The sequence below is a fragment of the Arctopsyche grandis genome, chromosome 1 (assembly GCF_051622035.1).
Source record: "Arctopsyche grandis isolate Sample6627 chromosome 1, ASM5162203v2, whole genome shotgun sequence".
Lineage (NCBI taxonomy): Eukaryota > Metazoa > Arthropoda > Insecta > Trichoptera > Hydropsychidae > Arctopsyche > Arctopsyche grandis.
In genome coordinates this window covers 17735572-17755113 of record NC_135355.1, presented here as the reverse complement: position 1 = coordinate 17755113, position 19542 = coordinate 17735572, and the positions used below count along the sequence as shown (strand labels likewise).

General features: G+C 32.8%; 3 protein-coding genes across 3 annotated transcripts; 2 read left to right on the top strand and 1 right to left on the bottom strand.

Moving 5' to 3' along the window:
* Nucleotides 1-3782: 3782 nt before the first annotated feature.
* LOC143911927 (uncharacterized) lies at nucleotides 3783-7174 on the top strand. Its single transcript, XM_077431029.1, has 4 exons — nucleotides 3783-4116; nucleotides 6200-6296; nucleotides 6648-6893; nucleotides 6972-7174. Exons 1-4 carry the CDS (start codon nucleotides 4021-4023, stop codon nucleotides 7079-7081), a joined length of 549 nt encoding a protein of 182 aa, XP_077287155.1. The 5' UTR covers nucleotides 3783-4020; the 3' UTR covers nucleotides 7082-7174.
* On the bottom strand, nucleotides 6331-8562 carry LOC143911951 (uncharacterized). The gene is made up of 3 exons (XM_077431055.1): nucleotides 8454-8562; nucleotides 8161-8306; nucleotides 6331-8080 (listed from the first exon to the last, which is right to left on the bottom strand). Exons 2-3 carry the CDS (start codon nucleotides 8293-8295, stop codon nucleotides 7985-7987), a joined length of 231 nt encoding a protein of 76 aa, XP_077287181.1. The 5' UTR covers nucleotides 8296-8306; nucleotides 8454-8562; the 3' UTR covers nucleotides 6331-7984.
* A 2219-nt stretch (nucleotides 8563-10781) lies between these two features.
* Nucleotides 10782-17006, top strand: RanBP3 (ran-binding protein 3). Its single transcript, XM_077432384.1, has 6 exons — nucleotides 10782-10942; nucleotides 14445-14950; nucleotides 15017-15142; nucleotides 15209-15349; nucleotides 15437-15532; nucleotides 15620-17006. The coding sequence occupies exons 1-6, from the start codon at nucleotides 10924-10926 to the stop codon at nucleotides 16004-16006; spliced, it is 1275 nt and encodes a 424-aa protein (XP_077288510.1). The 5' UTR covers nucleotides 10782-10923; the 3' UTR covers nucleotides 16007-17006.
* Nucleotides 17007-19542: the final 2536 nt, after the last annotated feature.

Below are 19542 nucleotides of genomic sequence, written 5' to 3'. Positions count from 1 at the left end.
CATAAATTTTTATTGTACATCAATCAAATTTTTCAAATAGTGGTGACATAGTAGGTAGGAAGGATTTTTAGCCAATTTTTTTTTCCGGGAACCGTTTCAACAATGAAATCAGAGAAAATTGGCAAACTCTGATAAGGAAACGATCAACCTGAAGTCACAAATCCAGGTCTGACCAACAGCATACTCTGAAAAATTCATTTTCATTCAGGGATAGAACCCGGCACCTTCTTGACGGTAAGCAGAAGCTTAACGTCCGAGCTATGCTGCTGGCAAATGAAAAACGGTTAGTATATATATATATATATATATATATATATATATATATATATATATATATATATATATATATATATATATATATATATATATATATATATATATATATATATATATATATATATATATATATATATATATATATATATATATATATATATATATATATATATATATATATTATATATTATATATATATATTAATTATTTATATATATAATTATACATATCAGTGGCGTGCGGTAAACTCTCTCTCCCCCCGTCGTACATCCTCACTTCATTTGCTATAGAAGGATACAACAGGAACAAGAGGAACAGGCTTTTCCTGCTGTATCTGCGCGCGCACATTAAACAAGGCTGTATGACAAAAAGAGAGATAATTTCACCGCATGCCACTCATATATATTATATATACATAGTACCGTTACCATGCACCCTTTTTTTTGATATTTCGACCTAAGATCTTTCGATTTTCGATCTTTGCCTTCCGATATTTGCTTTTTCGACCTTTTCACTTTCGGTGCCGTGAGGTATACCTATGTATGTACATATGTATTTCATTTTTGAAACAATATGTAATACATTAATAAGTATGTATTTATATTTGTCAACAATATTGGAGTACAGTATACTCTCCATTATGCAGGTGCGGATTATCTGGTTTGCGGATTATCCGTGCTTGAAAAATAATAATATATATTTTTTAAATTAATTAAATTTTTTTCTTATTTGATTATGAGACTCACCGTTTGCTTGCAACCTTAAGCAGGCGTGTTATTTGAAACAAATGATGTCACAAAGAAATGTTTTTCGTTCCCTTTTTAAATGTCTTTTACTATTGCGTTAATTCTTTCAGTCGTTTTTGATCAGCGAAGAAGTAACAAGTGCGTGTGTTCAGAGCAGATCATATTTGCAACCAAGTCAAAATTTGATGATTCGGATTATCCGTGTTTTTCAATTATCCGTGCCCTTCCTCCCAAGTATTAGCCCGGATAATCGAGAGTGTGCTGTATTTTGAAATATAACACGTGGGAAATCTTTGAAATTTTAATACTTGTGGTAAATTTATTATTTGATTATTATTAGTAATTGTTTATTATTTGACTTTCAAAACCAACAAATTTACCCAATGCCCTTCAATCCTAAAAATTTTGTTTGCAATTTTCACTCAATGATAATGCAAATATCTGCATTGCATGTACGATAGCAAAATACATTATGAAAGTTTTTGGTACTATTAATTATTAATAATTTTAAAGATAACTTTAAATAATGAAATAATTATTGATAACAGTATGTTCTACTCGCAAAATGTATATTTTTATTGTATAAATGACAACTGTTATATTACAAGCTTTTAAATAATATAATAGAAGCTTCACATTTTCAATTATCTTATTAGTACATACATATGTACATACGCACATATATGTATGTGAATTCTAATGATACTTAAAACCAAAAATGAAATGAAAGAATAATGAATATATTACGATGTACTTGTTGTACATGTCTTAGGTAAAAGTTTTGTACGAAAGAACAAAATATTTCATCATCATAATGTTTGTGTCCTAATGTGTTTTTTTTTTTTTTTGACGTGTGCTAAAAGTACATATATGTATACTACATCTACATACTAATACGAGTAAATGCACATTGCAACTGGCCAAGTTTCACACGCTCGAAATGTTCTACACGCTAAAAAGTTTGTTACAACAAGCGTCAATAGTTCACATCTAATTTACTATGGCGAACACTGCCACCGTCAAGAAGGAAAATGTTACTTACAAAATGTTTCTATATTATGCTCCTAATTGGAAAAATACTGTTCATTATTAAATAATGACAACAATTTTACTTTCATTGGAACAATTTAAATTGCAAAACTTTGCGAGGTAGAATGATTATAGCAAAACTCATATTTTTCCATAATGCATGTTGGAAGTACATATGTCACTTTATTAAGAGTCGAAGAAAACGTATCATTACCAAAGAATTGCCACAATATGATGACCTTCCATTTTGGTCGTGACGTATGTATAGGCAAAATGGGTTCGAATACATAGATTTGGGATTCGACCCAAGGTCGAGACCAAGATTTAGTGCCCCGCATTGGTTCTCTGATTGAATCTTTTTTTTTAACGTCAAAATCAAAAAATGTGAACCGCCATGTGCACCTATGTGCAGATAAACTGTGAGAATTTTTCCCAACATACGAGAGTATTTAGCGTGGATTGTGCAATTGGTTTTAACTATGGCAGAATACAAAACGTGAATATTTATTTTTATTTTTGAGATAAATACATACTATGGATTCAATTTAAGTACCATGAATGCTCTAAAGGTCTGACCGCACTATACGACAACCGAGCGATCCGACACTTCACAACAGTGTGCGACAATATTATTATATTAGGTAAACCGCACTTGAACGACAGATTATGTCAATCATTCGTTCGATAACTCAGAGCAAAATGGACGAAACGGACGCTATTATAGGATCTTTGATATGCGAGGAAGAAGAACAATCGAGAAAATCCAAAAGATTATGGCTACATGCTATTTCAAAGTCACGATATGAAGAAGGAGAATAATTGTCGCAAGGCAACCCCCCCACTCCTTGACACCTTGCGTCAAAGTTGGTCGAAAAGTCAACTTTGTCGCAAGATGTCTTTCTACGTCATGCGACTGTCGCGCAGTGCGATATGCCTCATACAATTTCATACAAACAGTATTTGGTCGCGTACTGTTACGCAGTGAAGGATCGTTCGGTTGTCGTATAGTGCGGTCAGACCTTAAAAGTTATTTAAAGTTGAATCAAGACAAAAATAATAAAAATATACATTTTTTGATCGATGCGGTGCAAACGATCGAAAAGCGCCACACAGACTAAACCACAGATTAACGACACGTGTACCTTATGCGTGCGCACTGCTCGCACTTACACTAAGTGAAATCTACCCGAAGTCCCGACTTACCTACCCTGTATACGTTCTGTGCTTCTGATACTTAAGTTCCGAATTTTTCCTTATTAAATTATTAAAAACTCGCCAGATAGATCCAACTCAATTTTAATAATTACCATTTTAATAATTGCATATGTGCACATCGAAAGGTTGCTCGTCATCTGATGTGCAATTTTGCATTCGTGAAGTCGAGAATTGCGTTTAAAGCAGCCATCCAGTTAATCTGTGGTTCAATCTGTCTGGCGCTTTTCGATCGTTTGCACCAAACCCATTTTGATACATCACAATGTTTATAAAATTAAATCTTGTTTTTTTCATTTGTTTTACTTGTATATAAAAAATATATATATTTGAGGTTCTAATTTTCGTGATCACAAAACTTCATATTATAATATATTGTTACTACTTACATAGATAAAGTAAAAAGAACAAGTAAATCATCTCAGTCCTAGATTACTTGAATAGAAAAATTCTCCAGGAGACATCAGCGTTTAGTAGTCTTCCCAAACAGTAGGTACAAATTGTCTTTTGTTGTCGGTTCATTCAGGTGGTTACAGAGTGTGTCAGAAGGTTTTCCTTTGCCCCACCAGTTTTATTTCCCCGTTGTACGGAAAATAAGGCCATTTATAAATGCATACTCGCCTCCAAGTTTTTCCAAAAGCCTTCGAGTACCCGCCGAAAGTGGCACTACACTCGCGATTTTAATTTTCGCATAAAGACGCGCAAAATTTATAAACTATCCGGGTTTCCAACATATTTGCTTTAGCGCTATTTCAACATGATAAATAATTTCGTTATTGTGTTTGGTTTGAGCTTATTTTTCGGCAATGTATTCGCCAGGCCAGGATATTCAAAATACGATGTGGATTATTATGTAAGTTTTGCAATTATTTACTTTTGATGTACATACATATATGAAAGCTAACCGATGAAAAAGCTGCAATTCACGTGGAAAACATGCTTTTTCCTCGTTATTTTTTATTCGTTTGAATTATTTTACAACTAAAAATATTAAAATAATATTTGGTAAATGCGTTTAAATAAATAAATTGGGTAGCAGAAAACGCATATTTCGTCACATACTCACATACAAAAAGCAAATATTTTCATCGTATTTTATAGCTACATATATTTATGTACACATACATACTTGTATATTACATACATGTAATGTATGTAATATACAAGTATGCTAAATTAGTATAGTATATACATGTAATAACAAGTATGTTAAAAACAGTATATTACATACATGTAATAACTGTTTTTAGCAAATTAATTGTACGAAGATATAATAGATACTTTATCACTGTATTGATAAATATAATTTGATTACCTATAATAATTTTAAGATGTAATTATGAATTTATATTTCTATGACTTGAAATACATTTTTGAGTGTCGTTCATTTAATTCTTTATAGTACTTGTATGTAGGTTATTTCTTGATCGATGATTTTATTTTTATATAAGACATGCATAAATTATCATTTTATCATATACATAATGGTGCGTACAAACCAAACCAACGAACGGTCTCTGGGCCAACTTTTTAAACCAGTAGCGTACAAAATATCGAAATAAAAATTAAATTTAAAAATTGAAATTAAATATCAAAATTCAAACTATTATTATTATATTAAAATAAAATTCAAATATCAAAATAAAATTAGAATCATTATATTAAAATTAAAATTAAATATTGAAAGTTAAAACAGAACGTACACAATTTAAATAAATTTTCGAGATTGACATAAAATTAGATCATCAACAATCACATACAGGTAATCCTCGACTTAAAATGTTTTGACTTACGAAGATACGCACTAAGATCGAAAAAAAATCTAAGAATTATTATTTTTACTTCCCCGTAAAGCACAGTTACTGAGAATATATCATGTATTAGTATGGGTGATCCAACGACAGTTGCCGATTCGTTGCATTGTCGGTTTTATCAAACGGATTTTTTTATTCTTCAATTGTTTCTCTCGTCGAAATAAATCAAGTAATTAAATCATTTCAGAGGTAAAATTTATCGGATAATGTGTGATTATTAATTTTATTTCGACGAAAGAAAAAAAACCCCTTTGACAAATCACGCGGTTTTTTGTGAATTGTTTTTTTTATAGATCATCGACGGTCGAAATACAGTAATATATCGTGACGACTTTTAAGAAATAATAACAAGATTTTTTTTCGCTCGTAAGCAGAGAAATTATAATATTTCTCTGGTTTTAAATGCGTATCGTCGTAATTCAAAACATTGTTGTAATTCAAAACATCAACGATGATCTAATTTTAGCTCAATCTCGCTCTTTAGCTTAATTTTGATATTTAATTTCAATTTTTTAATTTAATATTAATTTCAATAATTTGTACGCTACTGGTTTTATCCTGCTGGTTAAAAAAGTTGGTTTAGTCCGTAGGCATCATAACAGAGACATTGCCTACGTTACAGAGAATTAAAGTGTTCCACAAATTTTGAACTTCGATTTTTTTCTTTTTGGAAGGTTTATTTATCAGTATAATATTAATTGGCATTGTTAATTTATACAACCATTACAAATTAAAAATTATGAAAGTAAAAACTTGTTACTTTATTATCAAGGTGCTAAAAAGTGTCTGAGAAGCATTCATTTTTATTAATCGTTAGAATATTTTAACGAAACTAATAATTAATAAATAAACGATAAACTGTTTTCACTTTTGACAACTTTCTCATGAGACTTAAGCTGTTTTTAATTTTTGTGTATATAAACAAGCATGAATATATATGCGATAAAGGGATGCGTGTGAATGAAATCTAGTCGCTATTGTTCATTGTAACTATGTATGTACGTACCTATACATATAAATATATGCGAAAAAAGATTACAATTGAAAAACAGCACGCATAATCAATTACGTGTTATATATTGCATCTTAAAAATATATATGTATGATATTTAAAAACTTCAGGATCATCCAAGATATGCTTTTAATTATGGAGTGGCGGACCACTCAACAGGCGACGTTAAATCTCAACATGAAACAAGAGATGGAGACGTTGTAAAAGGTAGTAAATATATACATATTTTATATATTTTTTTATTATATTAATTACAAAATAATACTACAAGATATTCTCATATAAACACAAAAACAATTTTTTTAAGCACGCAAATTCAAACATTGGATTGAGTATGCATTTCACAAGATATTAAAATGTTTACTTGTCTATAAATACATTACTTCCACATATTCAGTCAGTTTATATAAATATGAACTACATCCAAAAGCGCCATAGTGCTCTACAATAAGAAATAATGTGTTCTACATTCTATACACCGATTTGATATTTACTAATAGGTAAAATATACCTATGTACATTCATATATACAAATATAATTATGTATTGCATTTTCAGGTCAATATTCATTAGTCGAACCAGATGGATCTGTGCGAACTGTCGATTATACAGCAGATCCCGTTCATGGATTCAATGCTGTTGTGTCGAAGAGTGGACCTAATTTGCACCATGCGCCGATTGCTAAGCCAATTGCTATTCCTAAGCCGATAATTCCAGTTTATGCTAAGTCTATTCTACCAGTTATTCCTAAAGCAATACCAGTTTTAAGCAAAAAAGTAGTTTATGCTACTGCAGCGCCACTTTGTAAGTAATTTATAATTTTCGTTAATAAAACTAAAGAGAAGAAGTTTTGATCATCAATAAATAATTTTTATGTTTCAGTATCATCAAATTACAATGCACCACTTCAGTATTCAGATTATGATATTGGTTACGATATTGATGGCGAATATTATGGAGGGGGACATAACGGGGCTTATTCTTTCTACTGATTATATTATTTCAATATTACAATATGACAATAGCCAAATTTTCTAAAACCATTAAAACGTTATGTATTGTAAATATTTGACTTTGAACGAACCAAACAAAAATAAATGCAAATAATATTAAAAGTTTCATTATTTCTGATCATTTATGTTTTGTATAAAACGTATACTATGTATACTAGATGAATTACCAGGCGCAGCTGACGTTTTCCAACCCCTTTCAAAATCCAAATATTGTTTTATTCATATTACCATGAGATAGTATTATATGTATGTAAGTATATCTAGTTTGACAGTTTTATATTAAAAGCAGTGGAATCATATAGCAAACACACTAGCTCGAAAATTTTCTATCGGAGCCCTTTAATCTATAGCTCTGAGCCCTTGCAAAATCGGTCTGAGGTCTAATTAGGGGTACCTTCAGAAAGTATACCAAATTTAGTAATACTAAATTTGAAAACTGGCCATAAATCGCAGACTTACAAACATACAAGCATTCGTTTTAATACATATAGATATTTACTTGACACAGTACAAATTAAATATGAGTATTTAAAAAAAAATTGCTATTCATATAAATATAATTATATGTATAGCAACATTTTATATAAAAAGTAATATACATATACATATATTAAATAAAAAGCAAAAATAAATGCATATTCTGAAATAAAAGTTGATATAGGAAATATTGTTTCACATCGCAATTAATTAAATCAATAATTACGATTTAGGACCTCAGTCAAAGATGAGATTGCATTTGTCAGTGAAAAAAAAAAAGCATATTTCATATGTGTGTATGCATACATATATATGCATTTGATGTTATGTACATTTGAATGAGATACTTTAGTTTAATTTTTGAGGTCAAATACGTAATTTGTTGATCAATTAAATCTGTTTGAGCTAGCGTCTCTTCTTCTTGTCTTGTTTACGCGGTCGGTGATGAGGACGGCGGCCCGGAGAAGACTGCTCTGAGCTGCATTCATCACTGTCTGCACCCTATAAAAATTAAAACATTCTCATACTATGTTTATGGGATGTCGATTCTACTCGTTTTTAATTTAAGAGCAATTGTTTACTTTAGTGGAATTATGATCACTCGAATGATCAGGTAATGTAACACATGCGGCTAAGCAAACCATTTGAAATAGAGCGCCAGCATACAATCCATATCGAACGACTGTTCCCAAAACTTCTTCAGTCAAGGTCAACATGTTTTAGTAGTCTGTAACAAATCAATAATTATATTATTCTAAGCACTTCAAATTAAACTTCACAAACGAACGCCTACAATTCAAATGACATTCCTGGCACCATATATAAATCATATTTACAGCATTTCATTTTAATATGCTTTAATGTGTGTACTAACCGAATGATACGAACTTTTTCAAAATAATACTGGATAATAAATAGACGTACCACGCAATTCAAGCTGTCACTTTGACACTAACAATTTGGTCTTAAGAGATCTGTAACAGCATTTTATAGACGTCGGTTGCTTTTTGTACCTTCGATGGTTTTCCCATTAATTACTAATTGGTGGCACTTTACTAATTTGCTGTCGATCAGCGATTATGTATCATTTTAATTCAAGTGATAAACGGCTATCGTTTGGATCCTGTATGGCCAAAAACTCTGGTATTTCTCTTATTTAAAATGCTCATACGCAACTGGTCTTACCAATACACTATTGGCTCTCCAGACATTGGTATGGTTGGTTGTGATATGTAACGATAATAGTTTAAGATTATAAAATCAAAAGAGCAATCATTGAAAAACCAGCTTTAGATTAATTTTAATTATTAGTTTTTATATACGTCGGTTCTCACTCCGCACTCCGCTTCAACGCTATATTTCGACCCAACACGAAACTAACAAATTGCGTATCATTTAAAATTTATTCCTACCTTATAGCGGAAACGAAACAAATCTGGAATAATAGTCAAGGGGTCACGTCCATCGGTTATGTCGTTCGACAGATGAACTCGACCAGATTCTATAAAATATCGGCTTATTCTTCATCTCCACTTATTTCCACATTTGACAGAACCCCACACTCTATCTGTTGGGTTTTTTCGAGATTCATGGATGTCATTATTATTAACTGAGTAAAAAATGTAAGAACGTATTGAGACATATGTTAAACTTTAAAAAAATATATATTTAGCTAGCTGTATTACCCAGCTTCGATCGGTATTTTTAATATAAACCACTTAAACATGACTAATCTAAAAGTAAGCATTTTATTAAATTTATTTGAATAGTTTTATTTTATATAAATTTAGTTGAATACTCATTTGTTTTTTTTATTAAATTGACTGTCACGAACAAACAAACAAATATAGTAAGTATCTTATAAAACATTTTATGTATACGAAATTATATGTACTATAGGGGATGGACGAATGAGACGACTGGCATGTTAATGCACGTGTTCTATTTATGACAGCTGAAGGCAGAGTGAGGTAGCTAACTCTGAACACAATCGAGTTGGCCCCCACTCGCAGGAAGGTGACCAAACTCGACCATGTCGTATAGCGAGCCGCCACATCACTCCCCCCCCAGCATCAGCGATACAAAAATTACAAAGAAACAAATTTTACAAAAGGAAAAAAATTATTGTTACACAAAGAAAGAGAAAGAAATTTGTTGACGTGGGTCATCCGCTGTGTAGGTGTACCGCCCTGAATGGTCGGTACATTCAAGGGCGGATACGTCGCGAGCAGGACGGTGGGTCGTCCGGTGGTCGTGGCGATGCGATGATGCACCGTCGCCGCTCTTCCGAGGCTGATGTCGGTTGGTGGGGTGGCGGGGGCGGCAGGGGCATCGATGTGGTTGATGATACTCCAAGCTGGACCGTGAGTCGTTGTGGTTCGTGGAGGTGTTGTGGCACTGTCGCCCGTCCGGCGTGACGACGCTCGTGGGGACGGACGGGACCTTGATGATGATGATGGTGCTGAGGTGGTGTATGTCTTGTGGTGCTGGATGACCGTTCTATGTGTATTGGATCGCGCATGACTCCACATCCAGCTGTCAAGATCGTCGTCTCATTCGCTCCCCCATTTTTATTAAGCACCTGTCATCGACGTTGTGGCTGGACTCTAGTCGGTAGGTACATAGGTAGGTAGCCGTGTCTGCTCGTTAATTGACGATGGCGGCGCGGCGGGTAGCTTTCCCGCCTGGCTCGGCGAGGCAGGGATGAGCAGCGGCATGCTGAATTAATCGAGGCTGCGTGGCTCGATGTCGGGGGTCACCAGTTATGGGGGATGGACGAATGAGACGACTGGCATGTTAATGCACGCATTTTATTTATGACAGCTGAAGGCAGAGTGAGGTAGCTAACTCCGAACACAATCGAGCTGGTCCCCACTCGCAGGAAGGTGACCAAACTCGACCATGTCGTATAGCGAGCCGCCACAGTACATATACCAGAATCCGGTACCTGCGGTAAATATCCGCATTCTTCGGTCTTCAGCAGCTCGGAACAATTCTTCGGCGCTCATATCAGTTCACATGCGCATAATCTTCTTTCTCCAAATCCATTTTATTCCTTCTATTTTCCCATGGTTATCAAAGTATCATGTGCCTCAGATAATTAATATTTGTCCACTTGATGAGAGTAGCAAGTAACCCGCCTCTTTCTATCGGGCCGAGGACAGCTTCATCGGTGACAGAGCAAAGTATAATAAATAGTGCGGCATCGAGTGTGGCGTTGGCAGCAGTGGGTAGGTGCGGGTGCAGGTGTGGGTGCGGGTGCGGGTGCGGTGGTGGCTAGCGGATTGTCGTATCGCGTCGAATTGCCCGTTCGGAGTCCGGAGTACGGAGGCCGGGTCCCAGGGATGGCTGATCTCGGCAAAGGTATTGGTATCGGTGTCGGCGTCGGTATCGGATCGGTAGCGGTATCGGTATCGGTATCGGTATCGCTCGACTCGTATTCCCCCGCTCCGCTCCCCTCCCCTCCCCATCGCTCCTCATCGCTCGACCTATCAACCTACTGCCTACTCCTGTCGTACGGCTACGCCGCTTCTCACCGCTTCGCAACATAACCTCAAATCTTGGCGCGTTTGTGCCATTCCCTTCCACTTCCACTTCCACTTCCACTTCCACTTTCACTTCCACATCCAACATAACCTACTGCCGCCCACGACCGTCCGCTGATAGCGTTCTGCCATTTCGTGACCTGCAATAAATTATCTTCGAATTGTTTATGATTATCTCTATTGTCATTACTTTGACAGTACACTATGGTTACGTTTCAATTCACATACTCGACCAGTCATTTTTAACTTACACTACTTTGTACAATTATATGAGCCGTTATAATTGAAAAAGGCATAAGTTTACTTTTCTTCATTTTGAGAAATATCTCCCGAAATGTTAAATACTAGTGATTTTACCCGGCTTCGTTCCGTATTTGTAATATAAACAGCGTAAACATGGCGAATCTAATAGTAAATATTCATTTGTTTTTTTATTAAATTTATTTGAATCGAAAAAAATATAATATTCAAACAATTGAATTGTCATAGAAACTTTGTTTTTTTTACGAAGCTTCAACTAAAGATACTTACAAACATACATACAAAGTCTCTCGAAATTATATATTACACTAGTGTTTTTACCCGGCTTCGCTCGGTATTTTCATATAAACAGCTTGAAAATGACAAAACAATCTAACAGTAAACATTCATTGGTTTTTTTTATTAAATTTATTTAAATCGAAAAAAAATAATATTCGACGATATCAATGTCATCGTCGTAGAAACTTTGATTTGTTTTCGATGCTCCCAGCAAACATTTTAACCTTATATACATACAGTCTCTTTCGAAATTATCTATTAGAAGATGTTTTTTTACGTTTGACAATATTTAAAAATACTGTAATACGTTTATTCTAATTTTCCGACATTTTGGACACATCGAATAAAGAAAGTGAACTATTTTGAATTAAGTCAAACAGAAATATTATTTTGAAACTGAAAATTGGACTGGCGCCCCTTTCAAATATTTATTTTATTTTATTTAAAAGTTTTGTACCATTGTGGCAATGTAATAAAACAGCGGATAAATGAAAATTTAAATGAGTAATAAAATATAAAGATATCACTGTTCGACACGAAAAATGGTTCAGAGACGAGATGTGACTTTTCTTGTGGATTAATAACAAAAATTCGTTTATTTTATCGAGGTAACTCAGTTATCAATAGAATTTTTGTTGTTAATCCACAAGAATACTCAAAATATGATTTTTTTAAGTGTAATTTTATTTAATTCTCATACAAAGACAATTTAATATATTATCCCTATTAATTCAATTCAGATTCGTGTAAATACTAGTACGAGCTCTTAGCTCGCAATTTTACCGATTTAAAATTCAGCACACTTCCAATTAACCCTTTTAAACGAAAACAAAAAATAGTGTGACCAGAACACTATCCCAATAAACATGTTTCAATAGAAAATACTCAATATAAAATAGTATTAACAGTGGGAAAAAATCCCAAGTGAATATACGTACTTTTGACTTTTGATTTGAACTGGACGACTACTTAGAGAGATTTGAAAGCTGAAAAGTACTACAAATGAAAGATAAAATATCCCACTATAGATTCCAATATTCATTTTGAACAGGAAATTGACAGATTTTGAGACATCGACCGAACAACACCAAGATATAGAAAAATCGCGCGATTCAAAAAACACATATCTCCAAATCTCGAGCCAATCAACATTTTTTATTACCAGATTCGTGTTCACTGGGCATACATCTATAAGAAAAGTCATATCTCGTCTCTGAACCAAAAAAAAGTTGTCATTTGTCGAACAGTGTAATCTAATAAGTAGTAAAAATACAAAGAAGGGAATGTCTTACAACTGCAGCCTGTTCCGATAAATAAGAACAAGCTACAAATACAAAACATCCCTGTGAGGCCCAAATGGGAGAGAGTAGATTAATATTCCACTCATACATCTCATTCAAATTAAGAAAATAACAATTTGACAATTTAAATTTTATTATCGTAGTTCGTGCCGTGTAATTATTATAATAATATATTATTATGGCCATTGTGGCGCATTAGGTTCTTCCTGTAATGCCACAGTGGTCCAAAACTAACTATGAATATTATTATCAGTGTAATCTACACATAATTGAAATGAATATTAAAAATTTTCGTTCCTACATATTATGTAGGTACTTTCCCATTATCTGGAGGCATTTTTTTAAAACAACATATATATATATATATATATATATATATATATATATTTTTTTTTTTTTGATTTTAAAAATAACTTATTCGTTCTACGTTCTACCGTAGAAGATGGCATGACATTCTTACAAAAGAGAGGAATCTTGGCAGCAAAGATGCTGTGTGCAAGAAAACATGAAATGAAGCTCTCGTAGAAAGAAAGTCAACATCCAACATGGAAATTAGTTTGGCCACAGTCATATACCATTTATGACAGCCGTTCGTTTCTTATTTTTTTGAGCCATTGAATTGACATCCATCAAATTGTCCAAGGAGGATTTAGACAACCAAGAACAGTTGACTAGAATAACTATATGAGAGATATAATTTTAACAAACGACCCAAACAGAAGATAGGAGGCAAAACATCAATTTTTGAAAACTTGTTCACAAAGAGAAAGAATAATGGCATTAGATTACTACTAGAGAGAGGTCAGAAGACTAACAAATGTTTTCACTCAATGTGGCTGACTGCAGTTGAAGAATTGGAAAATAACTGGATTTCAACATTGTAATGAAAATCATCGTTACAACTTGGTTGACTCGTACCATGTGGTTCATATTCAGAGTGTCGGGCGCAAGTGGGTAATAAACGACTCCGATGAACGATCCATCATCATTCGAATTCATTTGGAAACAGCTGGTCAGAAACGATAATGTATTAAAGTCACTTTTGGACGCAATCAAAAATTTTTGGCTTTTGGAATCTGAAATATAATTTAAAATTATGTACATACATACATAAGTTAATTCAACTATTGAAACAGTAGGTTAGATTTTGTTGTTGGTAAAAATATTTAGTTCAATAGAAATGCCTCCAAATAATTGGAAAGTACTAAATAAAAATTATCCAATTGCGCCCTATCGGTGATGAATGAACATTATTTCATTTTTTTTTCGTTTATTGAAGAAAAAATCGTTAAAGAAAAAATTCCATTTTCATTTCGATTCATTCTTTAGCTCAAACATGACCCATCTTAAAGTAATAAAGTAGAAGTGGTAATTTTTGCTTTGAGAAAATTTTTAAATATTAATTTACTCCAATTTTATGTAATAAAACGATTTATCGTGTATATGATGTGTAATTGATTTTAATTTTATAATTTTCAGATAATCTGAACAGTGGAAGTAGTGCGGCAAAGATGCGAAGTAATTTTTTGGCACAACCCAAATTTTTAAAAGCTCCTGTTTTGAATAATCCTTTCGCAAAAGTCGTAACTGATGGCAACTCGAGTAAAATTGATAATCCTTTTGCATCTATTTCTTCAACTCCCAATGAAGCATTAAAAGAATCTAAAACAGGCTCAAACAACACAAATGATACTAATAAAACTAAAGAAAATGACGCAGTTCCTAAATTTGTACCATTGCACACATCCAAAGAAAGCATAAGTTTCGCTGGGGGTACTGTCACCACAGCAAAACCTACTGGATTGTCAAGAGCTGGCGGCTTTGTTTTTGGACAAAATTTAAAAGAAAGAATTGTCGGCGGTCCCGAAAATGTCGGAGAAGGGACTAGTACCAGTTCTGCTGAACATAGTACAACTAATGGGGCTTCAGACTTTTTGTTTGCAGCAGCCGTGCAGGCTTCTTCCGACAATAAACCAACTATAAAAGTAAGTAAAGTTTTGGAACTGTGTATAAAATTAATTATTTGTATGTAATCGTCATTTAACTTTAAGGATGATGGGAATTCACTAGCTAAATCAGCTCAAACGTGGGAACGAGTACGTGACACTTCAGGACCTGTAATACCACCACCGCAACGAGTATTAACTGGTGAAGAAGGAGAAATAAATCAACTACAGGTTTGTCTCAATTTTTCGGTAAAAATGAAAAATGATTCAAGTATTTATTATAATAAATTGTTCTAGATGAATTGTCGTCTTTTTGCATTTGAGGGTGGTCTATGGAAAGAAAGAGGTAGAGCTCAGTTACGATTAAATGATTCACAGACTGGTTCCCGTCTTGTATGTCGATCTTCAGGTTCATTCCGCGTGTTATTGAATACAAAGGTTACTCCAAAAATAATTGACTTGAGGTTTTTACAATAGAAACATATTATTAAATTTGTATTTTTATTAAAATTTATAATGTTCTAGATATGGGATGGAATGACAGTTGAAAGACCAGGTTCTAAATCATTGAGAGTTACTGCTACTGATTCGCAACAGCAACTTAAAGTTTTCCTTATTATGGTAATTTTTTTTTTAATTAAAATTCAACTAGTATTTTTGAAATACTACTTACCTATTTATAATGCCAACATTTTTACGTTTTTACAGGCAAGTCCCGATGAAATTTCATTATTATACAAGTCTTTGACCAGAAGAGTAGAACAAGCGACACACACAGACAATGTATGCGATAACCTTTCCAAAGATACAACTGATCTGACAGAAGAAAATAATTTAAATCTTCCAGATGACGAAAAAATAGACACATTATCGAACAATAGCAAATTAGTTGACCAAGGAGAAAAAAGCGATTTTACAGAAGATGTTTCGAATTTACCAAATACATCCAAAAATCCTGTTGTTGTTATTTCTGCAGAGGAAGACGACAATTCGAAAAATCGGGAGGTGTTGAAACGATCGTCTTCTGGAGAAAGGACATGTTTACCTAAAAAAATGTGCATGGAATTTCCATCTGAAGATGATGCTCAATTATGAGAGCATTTCGGCATTCCATTATAGACTGTAATTTTTACTCTCTAGGGTTTTTAGTTTCATTCAGAATAAAATGTGAGACAATATCAATAATTCAGATCATACCGAATTTCATGTTCAAAATTAAAAAAAAAGGTTTTTCTAGAGATAAGTGAACATGTATTACCATAAAATGTATAAAACTACATTCACCAGCTTTCATTGGTTACTAATTCTGATACTGGTCTCATGATAAGTTTTTATTACACAGTTTGAGAAATATTTCTCATTTACAGTCAAAGTTCGAATTGGAATACAATTATTACAAATCGTTAAGAGTCTATGCAATTTATATAAACACATTGTATTGATGATGCGATGTTTTTAAATATTTTTTCCCAAAAAGTTTTTAATTTATTTTATCATGGCATAATAAATTCATTGAATGTCTTAATTTTTATTTGCACCATAACATGCATTTTTAAAACGGATTTTAATCATTTTGATGAAATTTGTCAGTCTCCATTTACTTTGCAATATTGCATCAGGTCAAAATTATGGACCCATTCATTGTTTCAGATTAATAAATTCTTATTTTTTTTTCATTTAATAATATCACGTCATTTTCACTTAATAATTTAATTCAAAAATTATAAATTAAAAAATATTTATTTATTAATACGATGTATTTGAATTGTATATTAATATGATATTGATAGTAAAAATCATCTAAACATTATTTTTGGAGGAAAATGCTGTGATATTTGATTATAACAAGTGTCTTATTATTTTGATTTTGCTTTGGTATAAATTCTAATTTTATTGATGTTTTTTTTCTTTTTGGTTTCTATCCTCAAATTGTCATTTACTTTTATTGTAACAAAATTTTGACAGTTGGATGTCATTTATATTCAATTTCTTAAAATTGTATGAACGCTTTGTCAAAAATTTGCAAAAATATAAACATGTTTTTTTTTATTCATCTGTAATGTATCATTGAAGGAATAAATTTTCAGATCATATATGTTTTGGTTTTTTTTTAATTTTCCCTTATCTACACATCCTTGGTATACGGACAGAAAATGCGGAGTCAAAAGTTAGATTTTTTTTTAATTTGCTAAGCCAAAAAATGAATGATTTAGGCCGAAAAATTACTTCAAACTCCGAAATAGTCGATTTTCTCAGTGCCAGAAGGATTTTTGACTTAAAAGCTTTGTGCCAATAAACTGACGATATATACATACATGCATCAAGTATTTTTTTTTAAATGCTTTTTATTATTACGAAATTATGTTCACAATACATCTTATATCTATTTTAATAGCTACTGATCTACTGATCATTTTCTATTTTACAATTTTAATTTAATTTGGTTAGTAATCACAGTATTATATTATTCTAATGTTAATCTAAAGCATAATAGGAAAAAGAGCTCAAAAACCTATTTATGTACAATCCTTATAAATGTTCATAATACATCTAATCAGTGGCGGCTCGTCCTAATGGGCTGCCGGGCTGCAGCCCCTCCTATAAAATTCTAAGATATATATTTAATAATACATTTAATATTTTATTTATTAATGATATTTTTTTTATTAGTTGGATGGACTTAACTATTGGGGCCTTCGACAGAGTAAATATTACTTACAATATCACCCATATCCAAAAGGGTGATATTGTAAGTAATGTTGACCGTTTCGAAGACCCCACTAACTTGTATGGTGACAGATGAATTAAAATGTTGCTGTACTGGCTGTAAAGTGTTACAGCGCCGAGCTGAACGCTGCCCAGCCCGGAGTTTCGGAACGAGAAAGAGAAAGAGCTATTTGCAACTGCAGATAGCTCTTTCTCTTTCACTCACTCTTCCGTTTTGGGCTGGACAGTCGGCAGCCTTCGCCTGTTAAACGACATTCATCTGTCAGTTTGTTTAAGATTTCGCGCGCTTGATCTTACATTTGATTAGTTGAATCGCACGATCACAGCTTTATTCGTTTTCGTTACTCTTAATTGGTTGCGTACGAGCCCTCATCAAATCTTCGGTGAGTCGTTTTCATTTTGATAACAGCAAACTTTTTTCAAATCTGTTTAACTTTTTCTCGTAATTTTTATTTAAATATATTAAGATTTTTTTTCTTTTAAAAATGGAAGAACAAAAGAATTCAGTAAAATATTTACAAAATTTGCACTTTTCGCGACTAGAACTTACCGAAAAAGTCGCTATAAAAGCATTAGGCTGCTTCACGCCCAATTTAATTATTTCACAGCCTGCAACTAGTAGATCTTTTAGTTACTCGCGAAAATTTAATCCAGATATTTATAAAAAATACAATTGGTTAACGAGATGTACAGAAAAAAACGCGTTATTTTGTTATCCGTGTCTTTTGTTTGGAGGCGAGTCGCCAGGCGAAGCATCTTGGACGAAAACAGGAGTTATTGACTTAAAACATTTAAACGATTAATTTAAAAACACGAGGGAAGTGTCGAACACTTAAAAAATGTGTGTAATCTCACGATTTTGGGAAGCTTGTCGACGGGAAATAGATAAGCATAACGAAAACGTAAAAAAACAAATCGGGATGTTTTATTTAAAATTATTGATTGCGTTAAATTTTGCGGTAAATTTGAAATGCCAATGAGGGGACACGATGAAACAGATAATTCAAAAAATCCAGGAGTTTTTCGGGGGCTTCTAGAATATTCACAAAATTTCGACGATTCTTTAAAAAAACATTTTCAAACTTCTTCGGTTTTTAAAGGGACATCAAAAACTATTCAAAATTAACTTTTAGATTGTATTTTGAACGTGTGTAGGGAACAAATAAGTGCTGAAATAAAAAAAAGCAACTTATCTAGCTGTTATGGCAGATGAAACAACCGATGTATCGATGCATTGTCAACAGGTTAATGTTTTTCGTTACGAATTAGGGGGTTAAGTTTTTGAAAGGTTTTGGGGTTTTTTTTAATCCGCGTCGCGAAACCAGCAAGAACGAATTTTTTTTAGCAATCTTACTGGAGTACCAGCGTATTTTTCGAAATCTTCATCGCGTTTGGACGCACCCCTTTAATGGGTGGTGAATTTTGCTAGTTTTTTTTTCAATAATACTTAAATTCACATGTAAGTGGTCGTACGCCAAAAATTGTGCTTATTTTGTCCTGTTATGACATGATAGAATAATTATGGTGACATTTTTTAGACATCTTTTCAGTGCAGCCCCGCCACTAAAAATTATTACGAGCCGCCACTGCATCTAATACATACATAATACTAATTAAAGACTCTCTAAAGTCGATGACCTAAAGCAGATTGTGTTTAGGTAATCTGTGTTTATACCTGAAGGGTATAGACATTTTGTTGTAATCACCAAGACTCTTCACAACTGTGTTAGTATGGTTATTAGTGATTGTGTCATAGAATCTACTGGTTAGTTTGTTAGTAATGTCTGTAACAAACGGAATATTATATATGGCATGCAGTTTTTTCAGGTTAGTATATATGGGTGTATTATAAATTATTTTTAAGGATTTATTTTGTATTACTTGGAGCTTGGAAAGGTTAGTAT

Coding starts and splice junctions, on each gene's coding strand:
- LOC143911927 (XM_077431029.1), top strand. CDS start 4,021: ATGATAAATAATTTCGTTATTGTGTTTGGTTTGAGCTTATTTTTCGGC. Junction 6,297..6,647: donor AGATGGAGACGTTGTAAAAG/GTAGTAAATATA, acceptor TTGCATTTTCAG/GTCAATATTCATTAGTCGAA. Junction 6,894..6,971: donor TGCTACTGCAGCGCCACTTT/GTAAGTAATTTA, acceptor TTTATGTTTCAG/TATCATCAAATTACAATGCA.
- LOC143911951 (XM_077431055.1), bottom strand. CDS start 8,295: ATGTTGACCTTGACTGAAGAAGTTTTGGGAACAGTCGTTCGATATGGA. Junction 8,081..8,160: donor GTGATCATAATTCCACTAAA/GTAAACAATTGC, acceptor TAATTTTTATAG/GGTGCAGACAGTGATGAATG.
- RanBP3 (XM_077432384.1), top strand. Junction 15,350..15,436: donor GCGTGTTATTGAATACAAAG/GTTACTCCAAAA, acceptor ATAATGTTCTAG/ATATGGGATGGAATGACAGT. Junction 15,533..15,619: donor TTAAAGTTTTCCTTATTATG/GTAATTTTTTTT, acceptor ACGTTTTTACAG/GCAAGTCCCGATGAAATTTC.